This window comes from Phyllopteryx taeniolatus, chromosome 17 (assembly GCF_024500385.1).
Source record: "Phyllopteryx taeniolatus isolate TA_2022b chromosome 17, UOR_Ptae_1.2, whole genome shotgun sequence".
In the NCBI taxonomy this organism is placed as follows: Eukaryota; Metazoa; Chordata; class Actinopteri; order Syngnathiformes; family Syngnathidae; genus Phyllopteryx; species Phyllopteryx taeniolatus.
The window spans coordinates 19,191,987-19,212,982 of NC_084518.1; the positions used below are offsets into that span (position 1 = coordinate 19,191,987).

Sequence of the window (20,996 nt, forward strand, 5' to 3'; positions counted from 1 at the left end):
CAAGGACCCTGCGGTTTATCTAAGGGTTTTCATATGTCTAGTTGATTATTCAGCCATGGAAACGTCCCGGTTCGCTCCAGGCAATAAAACTGCCACCAGGGCCGCGTGGATGAGGCTCGCCTTGGATACATATTGACTTAAGTGTGACCGCAGGCTGCAGTGTCTGCGTAATCTAATCGGGCAAGGCAGGCAATAAGGCCTAATTCGGCGTTACTTGCTCTTTCAGAGAGGTCACGCAGTGCAGTCAAAAAAGGTCCAAATGGGATGTTTTGATGAAGTCAACCCAAATGCCACATATTTATTCACAAAGAAGAATGAACAGAAAAGCAAGCTAATGTCATTTGGTAACAGGAATGCTCTCCATCGTGACAAAATTCTGTTGAACAAGCAAGAAACCGAAACCCTTAAAGCAACAGGTTGATGGAGAATACGATCAACCCTCGTCGATTCACCAACTAACCTACTTACAATTTGGTTTTTTTCTGGAGAACATAACTGAAACTATTTGCTGAAAAATGCAAATCTTACTGCCTAATCGTGTATTTGTGTTTTATTTTCATGGTGACCAGACGTCTATACTCTATAAATCAAATTGTACCTTTAGGCTCTATCATGGCCGCTTTTGGGAAATTGAAACCCATTTAAACAACATGTTTTTTTGGGGGGTTATTTACTGGATTGAATCATACAAGTTGCGTAAAATGGGTTGCGTTCTTAACACTTGAACATTTCAGTTGTTTTATATTTTCAACCAGATTACATTGCCTCAAAATTTAGTGGTGCTCTCAGAGACGAGTGACTCATCAATGCATAATGCCATAGACGTGCTAACGAATGGCATTGATCGTCACAGTGTTATAACCCTTTAAAGCCACGGCTATTTGAAAACATACGGTGGAGCAACACATGGACAGAAAATATAACAAATACTCACAGGCACATTTCCTTTATCCTATGAGAAAAATGATTAATATTACTGCAGTGCACTGAGTCATGTATAGTAGTGGTGAAAGTCTTCTTTGTTTGTGTCTTCATGACTGCATTATACTGCCCCCCGGTGACCGTGTTGCACACACCAGAAGGAGTCGCAATGAAATAATAGCAATGAATAAACTGTTGAAGTATTTACATTCTATTTAATTATTACTACATATTTAATAAAGTACATAATATAGAGTGCTATTTTCCTTATTCAAAAACAAATTCCAAATTTTGTTGTTGGGTTGTTTGGCGAGGCTGGAATGGGTAAATTAATGGGTTTATTTGAGTTACGAGCGTGGTCACAGAATGAATTTAAACTCGTATCTCAAGACACAACTGCACTGACAATATATAAAAATGTCATTTCCGAGTTTGTTTTACAACCTGCGCATTGTGCAAACCATCTGGAATTTGAAGGGTTAAAAATAAATGAATGGATATTTTACAGAGTATTTTTTTTTTGCGTTCGCTGTGTGTGTGTGTGTGCGTGTATGTCAGTTTGTGTTAGCTTCTTCGCCTTTGCCTCGCCATCCTGGCGGGTTCGAAGAACGGGTGCCACAGCGCCTCCTCCAGGGTGATGCGCCGGTCCACGTCGTACTCCAGCATGGAGGTCAGAAGGTCCAACAGCTGCCGCTCGTCCTCGCTACGCCTCGGCAAGCTCTGCCCAAAGCGGACCGGACCAAAGTCACGTCCTGTCTGACTTTCTGACCGACTTCGTGTGTCCAGCATACCTTGAGAGGCTTGCAGTGTTTCCGCACGTATTTGCCCGAGGAGCTGTCCTCGTCCCAGTCCAGATGCCCGTTGAGGACGTAGTGCTGTTTTCTAAACATTTAACGCTATTGAGTGGGGTGTGATGTTTGTACATGCATATTAGTGTGTATCTGTGGTACCCGGTTTGTTTCAGCAGGTGTGGCGGGATGGGTCCCAGGATTTTTTCCATCATGGCCAGGTGTTCTTGACTGTCGTGGGTCTGGAACGACACACAGGAAAATGAATGACCGGCCTTTTCTTGAACAAGAAGGGACTTTAATTCGGATTTTCTATGAGTAGTGTAACGCATTCGAGTCCATTCCTTTGACAAGAAAGGAGCACTGAGTTAGCAGTGTTCGTAGCTAGATAGGTAGCTGGAATTGACCAGTTTTTGTGAACAAATGACTGATTAAGATTCTGAGTGACGTCGTGACAAAAAGGGAGCATTAAGCACTGACTTAGCTTCTCGTGTCAGCCGCTGTTGTTTAAGTGTACTTTGAACCCCTCTTTATCTTCTTGTGCCACGTGATCACATATTCAAAGTCGTTCGACGTAAGCCGTTCGGAGCCTCGAAATCAACAATGTCGGGACCCTCGTCCAAAGGAAGCCCCACAGGAAGTTGTGTGTTCATACCGGGAATAGTGTCTGTCCGAGGTAGTACTCCATGAGAACGCAGGCCAAACTCCAAACGTCGCATGACTGATTCCAGCCTAGATCTGACCACACACACACACACACACACACACACACATAAAATTAAATAAAATAGTGAACAATTCTTCAAAAGAGAGACTTCAAGCTGTTTATTTCCACTTCCAGTTGGAGTTTACTGTCAAACTAAACGTTAAAACAAAGAGACACATATCCAATAGCTTCGCCTTAATAAAGTCTGTTTAGCTTAGTGCTAACAAACAATGCAAAATTCCATAAAATGGCTAATGAATAGCATCTGCGTGACGGTGTTAAAACCCTTGGAGCAACGAATATTTGAACGCAAACGGTGGAGCAACAGATGTAGACAGACAACAATACTCACAGGGATATTTTGTATCCTTAGTGAAAAATTACTACTATTACTTCATTTTACCGAGCCAGTCGTGAAACTCCTTTGTGTGTGTCTCTTTGTCTGTATTACACTTCCCCCATGTAGCACAATGTACATTGAATTGAAGCAAAAAACAATTGTCCAAAAATGTAAATTTTTGCATGCATCCATCCATCCTGTTTTTTAAAGTATATTATGGGGTGTTATTTTTCTTATAAAAACATAACACAAACATGTAATGGTTTTCTTGGGCACGCTGGAACAGATTAACTGCATTTCCATTCATTTCAATGGGGACACATGATTTGAGATGTTTTGAGTTATGAAAGGGTCACAGAACAAATGTATGTGTTTTTTGTTCTGTTTTTGTTTTTTGCACATCTTCATACCGAGTATGATTTCCGGAGCTCTATAGTGGCGCGTTGACACCAGAGATTCGTGGTGCTCATGGTCGAAAATGGCGGTGCCGAAGTCCGCCACCTTGACATCCAGACTCCTGATCTTTCTCTCGTCGCGTTTCTGGCCCACACAAACGTTTTCACTCCAGGTTTTTATTTCAATGTTTAAGGGTGACTATGTGGATGCTTTTACCGTCGCGTCGTTGTACTCCATGTCGTAGTCAGAGCAGACGAACAGGATGTTTTCCGGTTTCAGATCGGTGTGTGTCAGTTTATTGCGATGCAGGACTGCAAAAACACAAAAGAAAATGCCTTAAAAGGGGACATGTTATGGAAAATTGACTTTTTAATAACCTGTATCCATAAATAATTGTGTCTCGAGAGTACCTACCCACTCATCAAGCGTGTAATCAAACAACCAAACACCCTGCATGTGTCTGTGAGCGAGCCGTTCTAAATTTTACTGGATTATGACATCACAGTTAGTCTAATTCACATAATTCCGCCTTGACTCACAGCTGACAGCTTGGAAGATCTGGAAGGCCATGTGTCGGATCTGCTCCACGCTGAACGGCAGGAAGTGGTTTTGTCGCAGGACCTCATAGGTACTGAGTCCCAGCAGCTCAAAGACCAGGCACACATGGCCTTGGTGCTCGAACCAGTCCAACATCCTCACACAGGCACTGGGAAGAAGAAAATAAATCAAATCAGATCTTGTTGGACAGTGGTTCTCTAACTTTTTACACCAAGTACACCCAAAAAATACTCAGCTCTCCAAGTATCGCTATCATGACCAACATTACAATACAGTACTGTATAAGGAAGCGAGTCATGTTGTTATTTTATGTTATAGAGAGCCAAAAACGTCCTAGTAGTCAACTTTCTGGTGGGTTCACAACTTCACATTGAAGCAAAGCTTTGCTAGCTAAATGGGGAAGTTCATGTTGTAAAAAACTGTTTTGCTTAGTTTTTTAAGTTGTGGCGGTCCTCAGGGCTCCTTTCTCGAGCCACCATTGGAATGTTTTTCTTTTTTTTATGATACAATCAAGTGTTCCTCAAAAATGAGAGATTTTAATCCTAAAAAGGATATTTAATAGTAATATAAGCCACTGTAACATTATGCAAAGTCTTAACATTAACACGGTGCTTAAATGTAGAAAAATATAAATAACAATAACAACTTAAATAACGATTCAATTAAAACATATTGCACATAAAAGTTAATTAGGAATTTGACCTAAATTAATGTTAAAAATCAAATAGTTCTTAAAGATTAATTACAAATGTACCACACTTAAAAAGTGAAATACAACTGAACTGCACTTTGACTTATTCTTTCATGCACCACTTAAAGGGAGCCTGCAGACAACAAGTCAACTCACAATCTGTTGTCGTCGTCCAAGGTGTTGATCTCCTCCAGGACGGCGATCTCACACTTGGCTGCCTGCCGGAAGCTTCTGATGTTGCGCACAATCTTCACGGCCACATGCACACCTCTGAAACACATGAGCAAAGACATTCCTGTTGTGCGAGAAACTGATTTCCCACTTCATGAGCCTCTTTGAGGTTTTACACACTTTGCAATGATAAAGTTTTAGTAATGTTGAACAAGGACAGTGGTACCTTTGACCAACGAGTTTAATTCTTTCGTGACCCAGCTCGTAACTCAATTTACAGATCAATCTGTATCTTACCTGTCTCGGTCAATGCACTCCACCACCTTTGCGAAGGCTCCCACTCCCAGTGTGGACACCACCTCATCTGGGAAGGACAGGTCGACATTGATTTATTGACCGACTTTGATTAGCCCAGTGAGGGACATCGGAGGCATAAAGAACAAAAATCCACATACACTGTTCCTTGAGCACGAGGCTGACGTGGTAGAGCAGGTGACCCTCTTCTCCGCCGGCCTGACTCCTCCGAACCTCGTCGTCATCGCTAAGGCGAGTGGACTCGAGCTGGGGTGAAGAAAAGAATGCTACACTATTACTAATGTCAGACAACCTAAAAGTGACTTTTGAATTGCTTATAACTGAGCCCTCGATATACCGCGGTTCATCTTTCGCCCCCCCCCCGCCCCCCGACATCCTGGATTTTTAAGTGATCATTTTGAATGTTTTTTTTTACAGTATACCGCCAAATCCGAATTTAGAGTTGCAAGCCTTCAGTGTTGTACCACCTTATGCTTCCCCTTCCACTATTGTGCTGTGTCCTTATGAATTGTGCTGTGTCTCGTATTCTTCTGTTTTATATTGTAATTTGTATGTTTTACATTCCAAAAATATATTAAGCCATTCACTCAACAGTTTCAGATTTGTTTTGGCTTACAACACAAAGTAAAAAACAATACATATAAATCAACCAAGTGAAGGCTACGAGCTTAAAAAACTCGAACGTTGGAGCACTTGGACATACAGAGTTGTGAGTCTTTGTAGAGCTGTTCTGGTTGTCACTACTGCTGTTCTTTGTCTCAACATGGACTGATTCTCTTTTGGCCTTGTTGTTGTCTACAAGTGAAGACAAATCATGGATCATCTGGCTGTACAGCCACTCAAAAGTTATGACTTGGACAAGAATCATGAGGAAATACCTAACCAAGAACCAAAGTCCTGGTCTTTCCTGCCCATTGTGCTGATGGTTCTGGGTCGCGTCGCCCCGCTTTAGCTCCTCTGTTTGAGACTTAAAGACTTGACACCTGGACGGAACTGAAAAACAAAGAAGACGCTTTTGAGATGGCGAAATGACAAACTTTACTCTCAAGCCTAGTGTCCACCATGCGGTACAGTCCGGTTCAGTGAACCTTTTGTAGCAGTCCATCAGCTCAATGAACGGGCGAAACGTTTCGGAGGGGTCCGTCACTTTATTTGCAGTTTGCTACCAAAAGACAAGAACCATGCTAGCATCATGAACTAACCAATAGAGCAGAAACGGAAAACAAACAAAAAAACAATAACAAATATCTATACAACTGAATTATATCAAGAAACTAACGGAAAACAACATACCTTCTAACATAAGTGGGTAAAAATAAAACTCTCAGAGGGACGTATTTTGGATTTTTTGTTGATTAACCGGCTACTTCCTGGTTAAAGGAAAACAACATAAGATGACAAGACCGTAACCCTTTTGATTTTGGGACAGTGTTAACGGTTAAATGGCAAACAACTTCCAAATAAATAACAATGATAATACAAATTTGAGTTTTTGCCTGTTTGTCAATCCATTTGTTAGCTAGCAGGCTATGTTCTGGTTCACGGAGGATGACGCAAGATTTCAGGATCATACGATTTTATATTTGGGGGACACGGAACAATTATGTATCAATTACGTGTCGACAATTTTTGTGTTTGTCTATTCATTAGCTAAGAAACTTCTTCCTAGTTGAGGAGCACTGGAAGTATGGGACTGCCATTTTGCATTTCTATCCAATTTTGCACAAAATTCGAATGGGCTCTTCCTTGGCAAATGTGGTTTTGTGGAAATCTGGTTCACCATTTTTTTCTCTTGTAATCCTGCTGATTAAAAACCCCCAAAACAACAAATGTCAATCAAAACTAGACCTCTTGCGCATGTGCATGGCTGTGGTCATTCCTGATTTTGATTGGCCATCCTGTCACTTATGTACTTTTGCTTTTAGCCACCTTTTAAAAATGCCTAAATGACCTTTAGCTGTTTTGATTGTCATCTTAACAACATGGTGTCCGCAAGCGTACGGTTTTACTCATGTGGGCCATGGCCAAGGTCGCACTTCTACAAATAGCAGACATGCCATTGGTAGCGAGGGGCCCCTCTCGCCCTTAGTGTCATTTCTTACTCATCTTTTCGTCGCTTCATGCCCAAATCACATTCAAATTCAGACAGGTTACTGATGAGCAATGCTATATGGCAAAACACTTGAGTGTTTGTCAAATTGTCAAAAAAGGTGGGCGCAAGCATAGTGAGTACGTCCGTCCACCTAAATTTACAGTTGAATGTAATAGTAAATTATTGTTTTTGTGAAACGGTGTCCAACTCACTGAATCACGAAATAGTAATTCAATGTTTTATTTATAATTTCAAAATGTAATCTAATTTACTGTAATTTGATTTATTTTTATTTTTATTGGCCTTCATTTTTGTATTTTAACAGTTTATGTATTTTACATTTTTTTTTTATTTCATTTACTTTCAAATCTTTGTTTTTTTTTATTTTAAAATTGTATGCATTTTTCACTTTCCAAATGTAATGTACTTTGCGTATGTTCTTTACACTTCATATATTTTGAATTTTTGAAAAATATATTAGTTTTTTTTTCTAAATTGTATTTCTAAAATTGTACATATATATATATATATATATATATATATATATATAAATATACACACATATGTACATGTGTGTTTGCCATTGATGTGGTTCACAATCAATAGAGCACATACGGTCCCAGCGGCAGCAGTGCTGGACTGTAAATCAGGGGCGAGGAAGACTCTTAGCGCTTGTCAACATGCTTGATTGTTGTCACTCATTTACAGTAATAAGAGCGTGAAAGTCTCAAAGCTGCTGCCGGGGTGTCGAGTGTCGCGAGCGCGAGCATCACGCTGGCCAAGGTGCGGCGCATTCAGCATCTAATGTTTACACTGTTTAAATTGACATTTCCCTTGTTATGATCCTTTTCAATTAGACTGGTATGGCAAACGGCTTTTTTAATGTGTTGGGTTTTTTTCTTCGATAAATATTTTACATCTATTACCTCAGGGATCAATTATAGGCACCCTATAATTCTTCATGAAAAGAATATTGAAGAATATTTACTACTGCTGTTTTATGACAATAGAGATTTCAATTTCTAGGGTTGCCACCAAAGCTTTTGAGTCAAGTCTTGGTCTCTGAAGGGGAGTGGCTAAGAGTGTACAACACGCACTCCGTGTTTTAAACCAATATAGCCGAATGATTATGGTGGTTCCCCTCTGTGACGGGTGATGTATTTATTTTTTTTTCTGGGAGTTTTTGTCACCAAAATAGTTGTATTTTATTTCATATGTATATGAAAATTATGGGAGCAAAGATTTTACAAACTGTTCATCAACAAACTATTATTATATTAATGAAAAAACATTTTTGAAATAAATGTATACATTTACTCAGCAACTTCCATGTATTAAGTAAAAATGTATTTATTTTAAAATTCAACTTTTTAAATTTACATTTATATGTGTAAAAATGTATTTTGGAATTACATTACAAAAGGCCTAAATATTGTCACGTCTAAACTAATTTAACAAGTTGTTAATGAATAACTATTATATTATTTCTATGCCTTAGCTTGTTTGGGGACATTTTCGACAAAATTAGCCTGGCAATTTTACATAGAAATCCAATTACAAAGTTAAAATAAAAATTACTCGACTTTAAAAAATGTTTGGTACGAACCTGAATACGACGAATGCTGAATGAAAGCTGCTATGTTGTGTGTGCTGTTCTTCTCCTTTGGCTCGGTGCTCTTTGGGATCTCCTCCTGTTTTGTTTGTTGAGTCCAGTCCTTTTTCTCCTCTTCCTCTTCCTCCACAAAAGGTGGAACGTGAGTGCTGAATGCCACGCGGCCTGCCAAAAAAGGGAGTACGAAATTGGTGTGACCAGTGCAATAAAACATGGTGTCCTTCGAAAACGCCAGACGTTAGACATTCCCTCGAAACACCGCAGCGGTGGTAAAAGTCACAGCCAGCTGCAGTGAAACGAGACACGGGGAGTAAGGTGGTGGGTGGCGGGTGGAGGGGTGGAAACACCGCTGTCCCCGAATCAGATGGTGACCCAGCACGGGCTCCTCTTTCAACCAAAAAAAACAAAAACAAACACACGGCCTTTCTAATTTTACTAGCAGATAATGGTTTTGTGAAGTAAAGGTACACCGCATTCAATGAGGTGGTATGACTCACACGGTGTTCTTTGACACCTAAAATGTCAAGTTGCGTCAGTGATTTAACGACAAACATGGAAAATAATACAGGATTACATTCACACAAATTTCATGAGTCATGTTATCAGTAAATAAATATCCCAAAATGTCCTCATAGTCAACTTGTTGGTGGCTTGACAATCTAACTTTGAAGCAAACATACAGTAGCTTAGATAGTTAAACGGTGATGAACATGTAAAAAAGTCAAAAGGTTGCCAGTATGAATAGTTTTAAATGTTTAGTATTGAGAATCTGACCCCTGGATTGACTAAATGTAGTGTTTCACTTGGTTTCTGAAGTTACGGTGTTCCTCAGGGCTCCTTTCGAGAGCCACCATTTTAAAATAAATGTCAGTGTTATGGTACAATTAAACTAAAGCTGTTACGGATTGTTTTCAAGTTTCTATCCTAAAGCAGCAACATAACCCGAATTTGTACATACATTTGAACATACTGTAGTCTACCATTAACCTATCCTAACGCAGTAGTAAAGTCACAATTACAATAACTTTAAAATAGACAAATTATGGGAGGCGGTGGTCCTCATGGCACAATTCTCGACACACAGTTTTAAAAAAAAAAATCTGTGATTGCGGTGGATGCATAGTCAAACTAACGCTGTGAAGGTTTTTTTTTAAATTACTGTGTTAACTGCCTGTAATGGAAAGTCAAAGCTTACCAAGCGACAGTTAAAGAATCCACATAGTACAAAGCAACAGCACCACAACTATCACTGTACATTCAGATTGTTGCTCTTCCATTTACAGTAGGTCCTATAGTTGTTGGTAACAAGCATTCCAAACTGACATATCAAGAAGAAAACGTTTTGGACTTGAGTGCAAAGGCTAAAGACACAACACTAATTTTAGCTTTTCTAAATTACACGTGTCTTGTTTTAAGAAAGAAATTGGCACTAATGTAGACTTAAAAACATACCGATATGTACAACAGTTTGTTCAAGCTACTCTAAAAAAACAGACAAATTAAGGTAAGGTGGTGTTCGCCAGGGCTCATTTCTAAGTCCACTCATATTAAAAATAAAAAATAAAAATAAAAAAATAAAAAAACCTTTGCTGCAGTGGCGGCAGTTTGTTAATTATTGATGTGAATAACTACAGCACTTATCAGAAGGTCGCACAAAAAGAAACAACTTAGCAATGTTCCTTTTTCTCAATTGACGTAAGTCAAAACCTATCTTTAGCTTTAGCGACAAGCAAGCAAAGCAACAGCGCCCAATCTAAAAGTCAAGCTAAAATTAACATGACAACACTATGGGCTACACGCAATCCCACTAGCAGCTAGACAGCAGAACAATTTGTAGCAGCTGCTTCATGTTCTTGCAGTGACCCACCAGTGGTGGGTGGGAGTCGTTTTGTGTTATATATCGAAATGGCGATGGTTGCAGAACATAGTGAGGGAACAAGTTGACATATGAAATCCCGCCTAACAACGTGAATCCAGTCACATAACATGTTAATTTAAGTCACAATGAATGGATGAAATGTGCAATTTGGTAATATTGACCTAAATTATTTTTGCGATCAAATGTTTACTGTGGTCATTGTGTCTCGGGCTTGTGTGTCTTTGCTCAGCATAAAAAGACAAAAATCACCTGGCTTTTATCAGCAAGCATTTCTGAAATTGTGAAAAATGAAACTGACCCAAATTCCTCTCTTGAATGTATAGTAAGTTTAAAAATACTGTATACATACAGTAGGTATAATATGTAGAGAATGCATTTTGCAGTATTTTACCAACAACATGAAAAGTATCGCAGTTACCAACAATATCAATAATTTCAGAAACCAATGATATACTGTATCATTGGTTTATGGTCCATAAACGTGAGGGGCAACTACACATTCTAAATCAAGAGCAGTGACAATACTCCAGTCTCGCACGGATCGCTGAGTCCTCTTTCGCGTACAGAGACGTCTCCATCAGAGACTATTGCGCCATTTTTAAAGGGAATGCGAGAACCCGCTTCGATTGGACAGGATTGAAGTCGGCTGTGAGCACGCCCAGACCAGTGCAGATGTCCCACTTTTAAATGTGCTTGGGGTACGCCAGTCCACGAAATTACCAAAAGTGGCTCCGGCCCACCTCCTTGCAGAGTTACGACAAGCGCAGTGCTGAATTTGAGCTAGTCACGAAAATAGAGCCCTTAGACTCTCACAAGAATATGTAGTCTACTCTTTTATTCATCGCTGACATGTTGTCAAAATTATAATAATGATAATGTTGGTTTAATTCGTTAAATATCCAATTAGTTTAAGGCCGTGACACAACTTTAAATTGCAGAAAATGTAAATAAAGTGACTAAAACTAAAACACATTCATTATAAAATAATAAAAAAAGAAGAAAACCAGTCATAAAAAAATATAAAAATCAGCCATTTTCCATCATTGAGTCCCAAAGTAGTGAAAACATAACATTTCTTCCGCATGTTTTCCCGTGCATGATTCATTCATTTAATTAGTGAGAGGAGGTACTTCAATATATCATTAAGTGAAAAGCTTGTTACTCAGCCGCACGTGGAGTTATGTCGTCGTCATGGCGGTCGTCACCGCCGCTCGGATCGACAGACAGCTGTTAAAGCTTTCGGCTGGAATTAGAAGTCCGCTAGACCATCGATCAGGCAGCTACACTGCCAGCCGTTAATATCAGTTGGCCTGCTCCGGAGCTCTGCGATGATCATCGAGGGCCACCTACTGCCTATAACGTCCGCGTCCAGTGCGTAGTTTAGCGGATATGGCTCGTTTTCACATGTACAATCTGCTTTTGCACCCTTGACATTTGATTTTTTCTATAGTTTAGGAACAAGCCTCTCATCCTTTTGGACCTTGAGATCGATCGCGTGGTGTTCCTCAGGGGGACTATGCAGATCTAGAACAACTTTTCTTCGGTTCTTTGTTAGAGTGTCGTCTCAATTGCAGACTTGTGGTACTGAAAATTACTCCCACTTCAACCCGACCACATTGAATTTTTTTATTATTCCCAGAGAGTTCCCAGGTGTCCTAATATCAGTTGTCCGACATCCTTTGATCAAAATACACAAAGCATAGTGTAAGAAATATGTCAGTTCTGTCTCATGCAAATTCAAAGTACAACTTTTGTTACCGTGTTGGTCTGTAGTCTCGGGAACAATGGTAACAGACAGTTAGTTAGTTAGACTAGACTGACAGTTCGTTAGATTGGGGTCCCATAATTAGCCCAATGGAGTACATAACTTTCCTCAGGGTTGGAATTCGGGTAAAGTGTGTCAATGTTTCTTTGTCTATATATGCCCTACAATTGACCGGCTACCAGTCTAGGCTGTACCCCGCTTCTCTCACCCAAAGGGAGCTGGGACAGGCATATAGAAAAGGAATGGGCGAAAGGATCGCCCATGGCAGTCTTTTCATTACCTAGATCCAAAACGGGTCTCCGGGGAGTTTTTATCGGGTTGCCAATTAGCCACACTCTATCTTGTCTTTTTTTTTTTTGTATCAGTAGTTAGTACATCAGGCCAAAAAGGCAAGAGGAATTTAAAATATTGAACTGAAGTCAAAAGAGAGAAGGGAGCTTTTTACTGTGAGTTCAAAAGTTGACAGGGACAACCAGTCTGTCTCGCTTTAACGTGAATCATGGTGACACTGTGTGTGTGTGTGTGTGTGTGTGTGTTGCAGCAGACCATATCTCAGCAGCAGAATCAGAGCCATATCATCCCTCTGTCTCCATCTTTCTCTCTCTGCTGTGATTACTGGAGTAAGAGAGAGCGCTGCGTCGCAGAGAACCAATTTTCCTAATGCACTGGCACACATACACACAGCACCATGGTTATTGATGAGGTAAATGGGGAGGGGGACAACCCGGGGCCACACATATTGCTGGGAAATGGAGAGAGAGAGAGAGAGAGAGAGAGAGAGAGGGAGGGAGAGGGAGATAGCGAGAGGATAGTGGAAGGACAAGCTGGACAAAGAGAGGGACAAGCCGGGCAAGGCAGGAGGACAAAAGGGGGGACGGGATGGAGGCGAGGGAAGAGGACCCCCAGATGTTCTAAGGATGGAACAGGACGTCCAGTTAGAATGAGGGAGCGTGAAAAGGGGGCTCCTTTAGAATCTGTTTTTTTACGAGTGTACAAGAGAGAAAAACGTGCGACAACGTCCAACACGGGACAGAGTAATGCTGCTTTTGTGATTTCTTCCACTTGATGTACCCAGAAGACAGACAGACAAGAAATGTGCTTACGAAGTCACTCTGGAGCAGTCCAAAGGGGGTTCTGTCTACCGTGGGGGACTGAATCTTTAACTGGAGCAGTCAAAGACTGAAGAAGGAAAGGTCTCACAAGTAAGAATCAGCACATCCTAAATGAAGACGTCTGTTCAAAGAGGATGCAACAAACAGAAGACGTCCGTTTCCTTTAAAAGAGTCAGTTTTTAAGCACGCCAGGGAATAAGGAGAAGAGAACAGCTGCCTTGCGAGGTCTAGCCGCCCAGAAAAACTGTCTCTCAACTTTTGATTCTCTACCAGGGAATTTCCACCTCCACAAACATCGCTTGGATGCCAAAAATATCTACCTCAGCCGTGATCCTCGAACGCCAAGTCTGAAATTTTACAGCAAGACCCATGGAAAGCATCTCTTTGAGCTTCTTCATTAACAGGTAGAACACCAGAGGCACTGGGTCTGGGAATACCAGGATCATCTGAAACATCCAGAGGGAGCCAAGACTGGAGACTAACGTTGTCGGCCATTGTAAGACCCTGTAAAAATATTTTCGGCCAGAACACCACAGATGCATTTTTGAAGATTCTAAAACTACCAGGATCATCTCTAGAAGAATCTGGAACTGATTAAACATCCACAAGGAACCAAAACTGGAGGTTTGAGATTTTCTAAAACTGAATTAAATCCATCCCTGTATTTTTTATACCACTGCTCCTGTCCTTGGGCTCTCTCGTTTCCACAGCAAATATCTCCCGAATCCAAATATTTGTCTCGACTAGTTACCCCCTCTAACCCAGAGATCCTGACCCTGAAATCCTTTAACTGGAACAGCTTCTCTTTTTGCCTCTTTGCTTAATTGACATGACATTAAAGACACCTTTTAAGGCTTTAGAACGATCGGGATCATCGAGAAGAATGTGGAAACGCCTACTTACAAGGTGAAACATTTGCAAGGAAGCAAGACCGGAGGTTTAATATCCTCCAGAGGTCATTGGCCCCCACTTGGGCTCATTTCCACCACACATGTTCATTTTCATAGAGGAACATCTCATGAATACAAATAGCTGTCTTTGCTAGTTACGCATTGGCACCCATGAAATCCAAAGGCAAAACCTTCTTTTTTAATGATAGAACACCACAGTCCCATATTTTAAGGATCTAGGACTAAGAGGACCACCACTTGAACAACTTGACTACATTTTAGACTGGTCTCCAGTCAAGTGCAAGAGACATCGAGAGGGGACTGATCCCATGCTAGCTGAGGAAAAGTCCGAGACTTGAACTACTACATCCTTTTCCAAGACCATTCATCCTCCAGTTTCTATTTCGGTTATCTTGTTCAGGTCCACGGTAGAGATTGGCGTCTATCCCACTTGATTTAGGGCAAGAAGCCAGCTATGTGAACTACTACATCATTGCCAGAACCCCTTGACCAAAAATCCTTGGCTCTTCAATTTAGTTTAGATGGAGCAGGTCACACAAAGAGCTACACAATTTAGCCACGGATGATAGCTAACAGCCCAAGCTGGACTTTTTCATCCTGGGTGAACATTCGACACTTGACAACTTTATTTTAAAATAAATCAATAAATCAATAAACTGTTCAACTCTGCGAAATCTGCAATTGAGCGTATTCAATCATCGTTTCCGAGGCAACCGGTGAGCGAGAGTGAGCGGGAGTGCTGCAGCATGGGACTCAGCTGCTTCAAGTCCTGGAAACATGACAGAGCAGGCCTCAAAGGTGACACACACACACACACACACACACACACACTAACAACATATTAATCTCACTCGATCATGTGTGTGCGTGCGTCCTTGAGGTAAAATGCCTGACTCAGGGCTTTTAAAGTTCTGAATTTGACTTTGAAGAGGGGAGAGATGAAGTATGACGGGACCTCGACGTATCGTCATGAATCACTGACAACTGGTGTGCGTGTGTAATGAAATCGTAAAAATGATAAATATACACGAACAAAATAAATACCTAAAACATTAGAATTAGATAAATATCATTAGAATTGAATATGTAATTTCCACATTTGTTATATGAAATATGTCAAATAAATGTTTAGAATACAGAAATGTTCAATTCTGATAGCTATCGATAACAAAATATAATGTATACATTTAAAAGATAATCAAATATGTAAATCACTGAATGAATATCTTTTAAAATAAATCCAAAAATGCCTAAATATAGAAAATATTCATAAGTACATTATTTTGAAAATATGTGGTTAAAAATATAAATGAATTTATAATTTGACAATTTTTAAATAGAAAATGCCTCAGTACAAAAAAAGACATTTGTAAGACACAATATTTTGAATTACTTTTTAATACACTTTAAATATAAATATTAAAATAAGTTATACATTTCAAATATAAAATACATACATGTTCAAATTAAATCAATATAATACATTTGTTACATTAAAAATGCAAAAGCTTAATATAGAAAAGAAATATTCCTAAAATACAATAGAAATTTAACAATTTAAAAAATTAAATATAGAAATAAAAATAGACGAACAAATTGTATTGCATCGATAAAATATTCAGAATGTTTATTTTGTTTAAAAACAGCCATTCAAATAACCACATTTTGGTTGCACACCCAATAAAAAGTGAATCAAAAAAATTTAAACTTGTAAATGAGAATTTATTCTCAATTGCCTTGCCTGGATCAAGGTTAAATAAAAAAAAATAAAAAAAAAATCTCAAGAACCTGCTGTAAATCTATGAACACTGTCTTGACAATAATTGAGATTGTTGGAGCCTCAGCCTCCTACGATCTTATCTTGCACTCCCATAATCTAATTTCCTCGTTAGCTCTCTAAGTAGCCTCTGCTCCGCCACTGATCTTGGCTACTCTGGAGAAGAAAAACAAACAAACAAACAAACAAACCCCCAAAAAACTCACATCTTCTGGACTGGCCAAAAAACATTTGGGATTGGACTTGGCCCTTTACCGCCAACAGCATAAAAAGCATGTTTGGCTTGGTGTGTGCAGGGAACAGAGACGTGTTGGCCAGTCCTGGCTCGTATTTCTTCCTGTCCAACAGCGCCGGCCAGGGAGACGAGTGGCTGAAAAGCCTCAATAAGGGAGTCTGGATCCCTTTCACAGGTACACAAAATGAGCCTTTTAGGATGGATACAACTGAATGTGCTTCATACATTCCTAAGCAACTTTTGTCAGCATGAGCATAGGTTCAACCAGTTCTGCCACAAATCACTAAATTCAGATCAGTCTTTCTACAGGACAACAACACCAACAACAACCGTACGTAGACAGACAATATAACAATATTCAGAGGCGTATATTCTTTATCCTTTGCAAAGAACGATTACTATTACTGCAGCTGACTGAGCAGTTGTGACCATCTCCTTCGTTTATACGCCGGTGAATGTATTACACTGCCCCCCGGTGGCCAAAGCACACACATCAGAAGGAGCATCACAATGAATTGGAGCACAAAATCCTGAACAACAAATTAAATAGAATGTTAAGCATTAAGCAGTTATGTTATTACTCTGCTTTTTAAATACAATACTGTAGAGTGCTATTCTTATGATTTTAAAACATTTAACATTTTTGGGTGATTTTCAGATGGCTGGAACAGCTTAATGGTATTTTCATTCATTTGAGATACAAGTGTTTTGAGTTATGAGCGCTATCACAAACTGTTTTAAACTCCTACGTTTAAAAGGGAGCTTGAAACAGTCCCGAGAACTCCGTTTCCACCACAGGTTTTGCACAGGTTCATGGGTAAATTTTGTAACAGTAAAGATTCAAACAGCATAAGAATGATCGATCATACACACTAAACAGAAGTCATATAGAGGTTTTAAGTACTGCATGCCCACAGTCTTCTGCAAACCATATCGACTTCTTTTTTGTGACTCCTGCTTAGGTGTCTTCGGTCAGCGTTTGGAGGAGACGGTGCTGTACGAGCGTCGCTACGGCGTACGCTCGGTTCCCCTGGTGGTGGAGCAGTGCGTAGCCTTTATACGTGAGCGGGGCCTTCAGGAAGTGGGCTTATTTCGCCAGCCAGGACAGGCCAGCTTGGTGAGGGAGCTGCAGGAGGCCTTCGACGCCGGGGAGAGGCCCTCCTTCGACAGGTCCGGACAGTAAGCCTTCAAATATTTGCTTGAAATTCAGGCAGGCTATTCATTTTGGAACTTTAAAAGAAGCTTTCCGTGTTTGCAGTAACACAGATGTCCACACGGTGGCGTCACTGCTGAAGCTCTACCTGCGACAGCTGCCAGAGCCTCTGGTTCCTTTCAGCCATTACCAGGACTTCTTGCTCAGTGGCCAAAAGCTTTCAAGTGACCGCATGCAGGTGATGGGCTACTCAAAAAATATGAAAAGGGTTTATTAAAAAAGTGTTTTTGTGTGAAAAGTAGAACACTGCAATTCCTTTTCGTGCAATCACAGGGCTTGGGGGAGTTGAGGAATCTTCTTCAGGAGCTACCAGTGGCAAATTTCAACCTACTGAAGTTCATATGCCGGTAAAACCTACCCGAGAAATACCCAACACTAGCATCTAGCTACAGTCCATGACTGTCATTGCAGCCTTTATCAACGGCTTCTGCTTCCGTATAGTAGATATCGTAAAACTACTATGTTCGTATTGCTTGGCCAAGTCGACTACACGCTCATATTTTTACAAGTAGGAGCACTTGTAAATCAAGGCGCCACTGTATTGAATCCTTGCTTCATTTGTGTGCAGGTTTCTCAACGAAGTCCAGAGTCACTCAAAAGGGAACAAGATGAGCTGCCAGAACTTGGCCACAGTCTTTGGACCAAACATTCTGCGGGCCAAAGCAGAGGACCCTCAAACCATCATGGGAGGTATAAGCCAACTCACAAAGCTCACACGGTTTATTTTATGTCAGAAAAATGTTTGATGGATTGTGTTCCAGGTGCATCACTTGTCCAGACGCTGATGTTGGAGCTCATCAGGGAGCACCAGTCCCTGTTCTCCAGAGTCTCGATACCGGTTCCTGTGCCTACAGCCGAAGGGTTTTATGCGTCGCCAGCTGCTCTCAGAAGAACTCATCTGCACCAGCACGCCTGCCTTCGCCAGATGTCACTGCCGCTTATTGCGGAGCAATGCCAGGAGCCGGGACAGAGTACAAGGTACCTTCTAAATTTATGATTGTGAATCCATGCTACCAACCTCCTTTTAATACCGTATGAAGATCCTTAAATCCAGAGCTGGCAAAATTACTCACACGCTTTAGTAAAAGAACAGGCACAAAAAAACTGTGCATCTAGAAATGAGCCCTGAGGAACACCGCAACTTCAGAAACTCAGCAAAACGTGACATTTATTGAATCCAAGTGTCAGTAGTTAGTCACCAATTGCAAACTTTTTGACTCTTTACATCATGGCCGCTAACATTGGCAGCTGGCTATGTTTGCTGTGATGTTAAATGAGAACCAACCACAGTTGACTACTTGGTGGCTCAAGTATTTAGTTTGTATTTAAGAAAAGAAATACAGATAAACATCTCAACAGTTGACTTTACCTGTACATCGTCATTACGTCATGTCATCATCCGTGGAAGTTGAGAGAACAAGTCTATTTTGACAACGCAAGGAGTACAATGTACAGATACCTGCTTTACTTGCTTCCTGCAGCTGTATCTACTCAGCTGCAGCCACATCAGACATGTCTTCAGGCTACAAGAGATTCCTGGGCCATCGCTATACCTCATCACATCCGGAAAACTGCTTCTTCCCGCTACCTTCAAGTCAGCCCCTTCAGAAGCATCACGAGGGAACAACTACTGATCACCACCAGCACCTGACCAGTTGTGGCTCGTCCCCCGCAAATGTCCACAGCTCTGTGGAGCCTAGCTCTGGGCACATGGGCTGGCTAGAGGTCTGGACCAGTCTGGGGCAGGCAGCCGACAGAGGTAGAAATAGTTCTCAATCTGCGGTTGACTTCTTTCTATCCATGTATTTTTTTTATGTCCGCCGTGGGCGAAAAAAAAAAAGCAACCAAGTATTTGTACTTTGTTACTTCCCACCTGTGGCAGGCAGGCATCTGTGGGGTTCTGATGCCATCCAGACTGCAGTGGATGGTGACAGACCTGAAGCGGCCAGTGGGGGCACTAGTGAGGCGCAGGAAGACAGCATCCCATCTGATTATGATAACCTGAACAGAGCGCCTTCTAGTCAGAGCATGGAAGACATCATTGCTGAACATTTAGATGCAAATGGTGAGGGAGACTCTGGCGAAGAATCAGAGGAGGCGTGGCAGACGGTCGATGACCCCTCGTCGTGGTCCTCGTGTGAGGTTTTACCACTGGACAAGAGCAACAGTCCTGAGGGTCGGATTAGTCTTCGCATGTTGCCCAAGACATCAGCCTCAAGTCAAGCAGCAGAAGATGACAAACTCCTTGATGGTGATACAGGAAGTGACCTTAACGGAGAACACCATCTAAACACGCCAACATCTGGCTCGATACTCAGTCCCCTCAGCACGGGGAGCTCGGAGGTGTTCCTTCCATCTGGCCCTCCTGAACTTCCGGGGCCAGAGCCACAGTCGCAGCCTGACGATGCTCACTCGCTCCTGGCCGAGCTTCGGCAGCAGATGGCCCAGCAGAGAACCGAGTACCAGGCCAGGATACACAGGTACACGGTCATGCTAAATGGTGTGCACCTACACTTTGTAACGGTTATATCTACACCATACAGTGCCCAAAGCGCTTTAAAAAAAATCTCACATTCACGCACACATGCTGCTGCCATGCAAGGCGCTGCCAAGCCCACTGGAAGCAAATTAGGGTTCAGTGTTTGGCGATTTTGTTTAGGTTTACTTTCAAAACAGCAGTTCGAAGTGTATGTAGCAGGCCCACCGGCTGTCAATTGCGCACCTCTGGCTGATCGTCAAGGGCGGGTGGGGGATGCCCGGGTGCCACCCCCCACAGAATGCCGCCCCGGGCGGCTGCCCATATCGCAAACCGCCACTGGTGAAGTGTAACAAAAACTCGATCCATACTATACACGCCTCTTTGATATCCACAGCTTCTGCCAAACAAATAAACAAACAAACCATCATAACCTTGGTAGAAACAGCATCAACATTATTTGTAACTGCAAAAAAGTCGGGAAAATGTAGAAATTTTAGCAGAGAGAAAGAAATTTGATGAGAAATCCGATCAACACTACATACAACAAATGTTAATATTCACAAGACCCTTCTCGCACGCCTACCACAGGTTGGAGCGCTGCAACGACTCCCTGGAGCGGCAGGTGGCGGCACTGCGCGACCGCCTGGAACGGCAGAGGCGCAGCCAGAGCGCGGCCGAGGTCAGGATCCGCGACGTGGAGCGGGCCAGGGCCGCTGCGGACCGCCGCAACTTCACGCTTCAGGCGGACATGGAGCTGTTTTTCCGGACGCACAGAAAGATCAAAACGCGGGAACAGACGGATGATGATTATGTTGACGACAGAGGCGGGAAAAGGGAACGCGCCTTAAAGAGCCTGTGAGGACAGAGGGAAAGATGAATTAGGTATACCGTGGATGCTGGATTTACAACATTTTACTGTGATTCTCTAAACTGGAGCTTTTATACACGCAAAACACTCGGGAAGTCTGTATTCAATTGCATGAATGAGCTTTCACAATAAAAGACCGAATACGAACTTTAGCACCTTTGTCTGTG

The 20,996-nt window shown here is 41.5% G+C and overlaps 2 protein-coding genes across 3 annotated transcripts; one reads left to right on the plus strand and one right to left on the minus strand.

Moving 5' to 3' along the window:
- Positions 1–265: 265 nt before the first annotated feature.
- LOC133467537 (dual specificity protein kinase CLK2-like) lies at positions 266–8,878 on the minus strand. 2 transcript variants are annotated; one of them, XM_061752502.1, is made up of 14 exons: positions 8,585–8,878; positions 5,975–6,048; positions 5,765–5,879; positions 5,590–5,681; positions 5,027–5,132; positions 4,869–4,935; positions 4,557–4,670; positions 3,691–3,857; positions 3,368–3,462; positions 3,166–3,295; positions 2,365–2,447; positions 1,872–1,951; positions 1,713–1,803; positions 266–1,641 (listed from the first exon to the last, which is right to left on the minus strand). In XM_061752502.1, exons 3-14 carry the CDS (start codon positions 5,799–5,801, stop codon positions 1,486–1,488), a joined length of 1,218 nt encoding a protein of 405 aa, XP_061608486.1. In that variant the 5' UTR covers positions 5,802–5,879; positions 5,975–6,048; positions 8,585–8,878; the 3' UTR covers positions 266–1,485. The 2 variants fall into 2 exon arrangements, with proteins under 2 accessions (XP_061608486.1, XP_061608485.1); XM_061752501.1 differs by lacking the exon at positions 5,975–6,048 and having other exon boundaries at positions 8,585–8,877.
- Positions 8,879–15,003: 6,125 nt separating this feature from the next.
- On the plus strand, positions 15,004–20,954 carry LOC133467631 (rho GTPase-activating protein 24-like). Its single transcript, XM_061752688.1, has 10 exons — positions 15,004–15,055; positions 16,331–16,444; positions 17,232–17,439; positions 17,528–17,660; positions 17,756–17,829; positions 18,051–18,172; positions 18,244–18,460; positions 18,964–19,241; positions 19,365–19,962; positions 20,550–20,954. Exons 1-10 carry the CDS (start codon positions 15,004–15,006, stop codon positions 20,818–20,820), a joined length of 2,067 nt encoding a protein of 688 aa, XP_061608672.1. The 3' UTR covers positions 20,821–20,954.
- Positions 20,955–20,996: the final 42 nt, after the last annotated feature.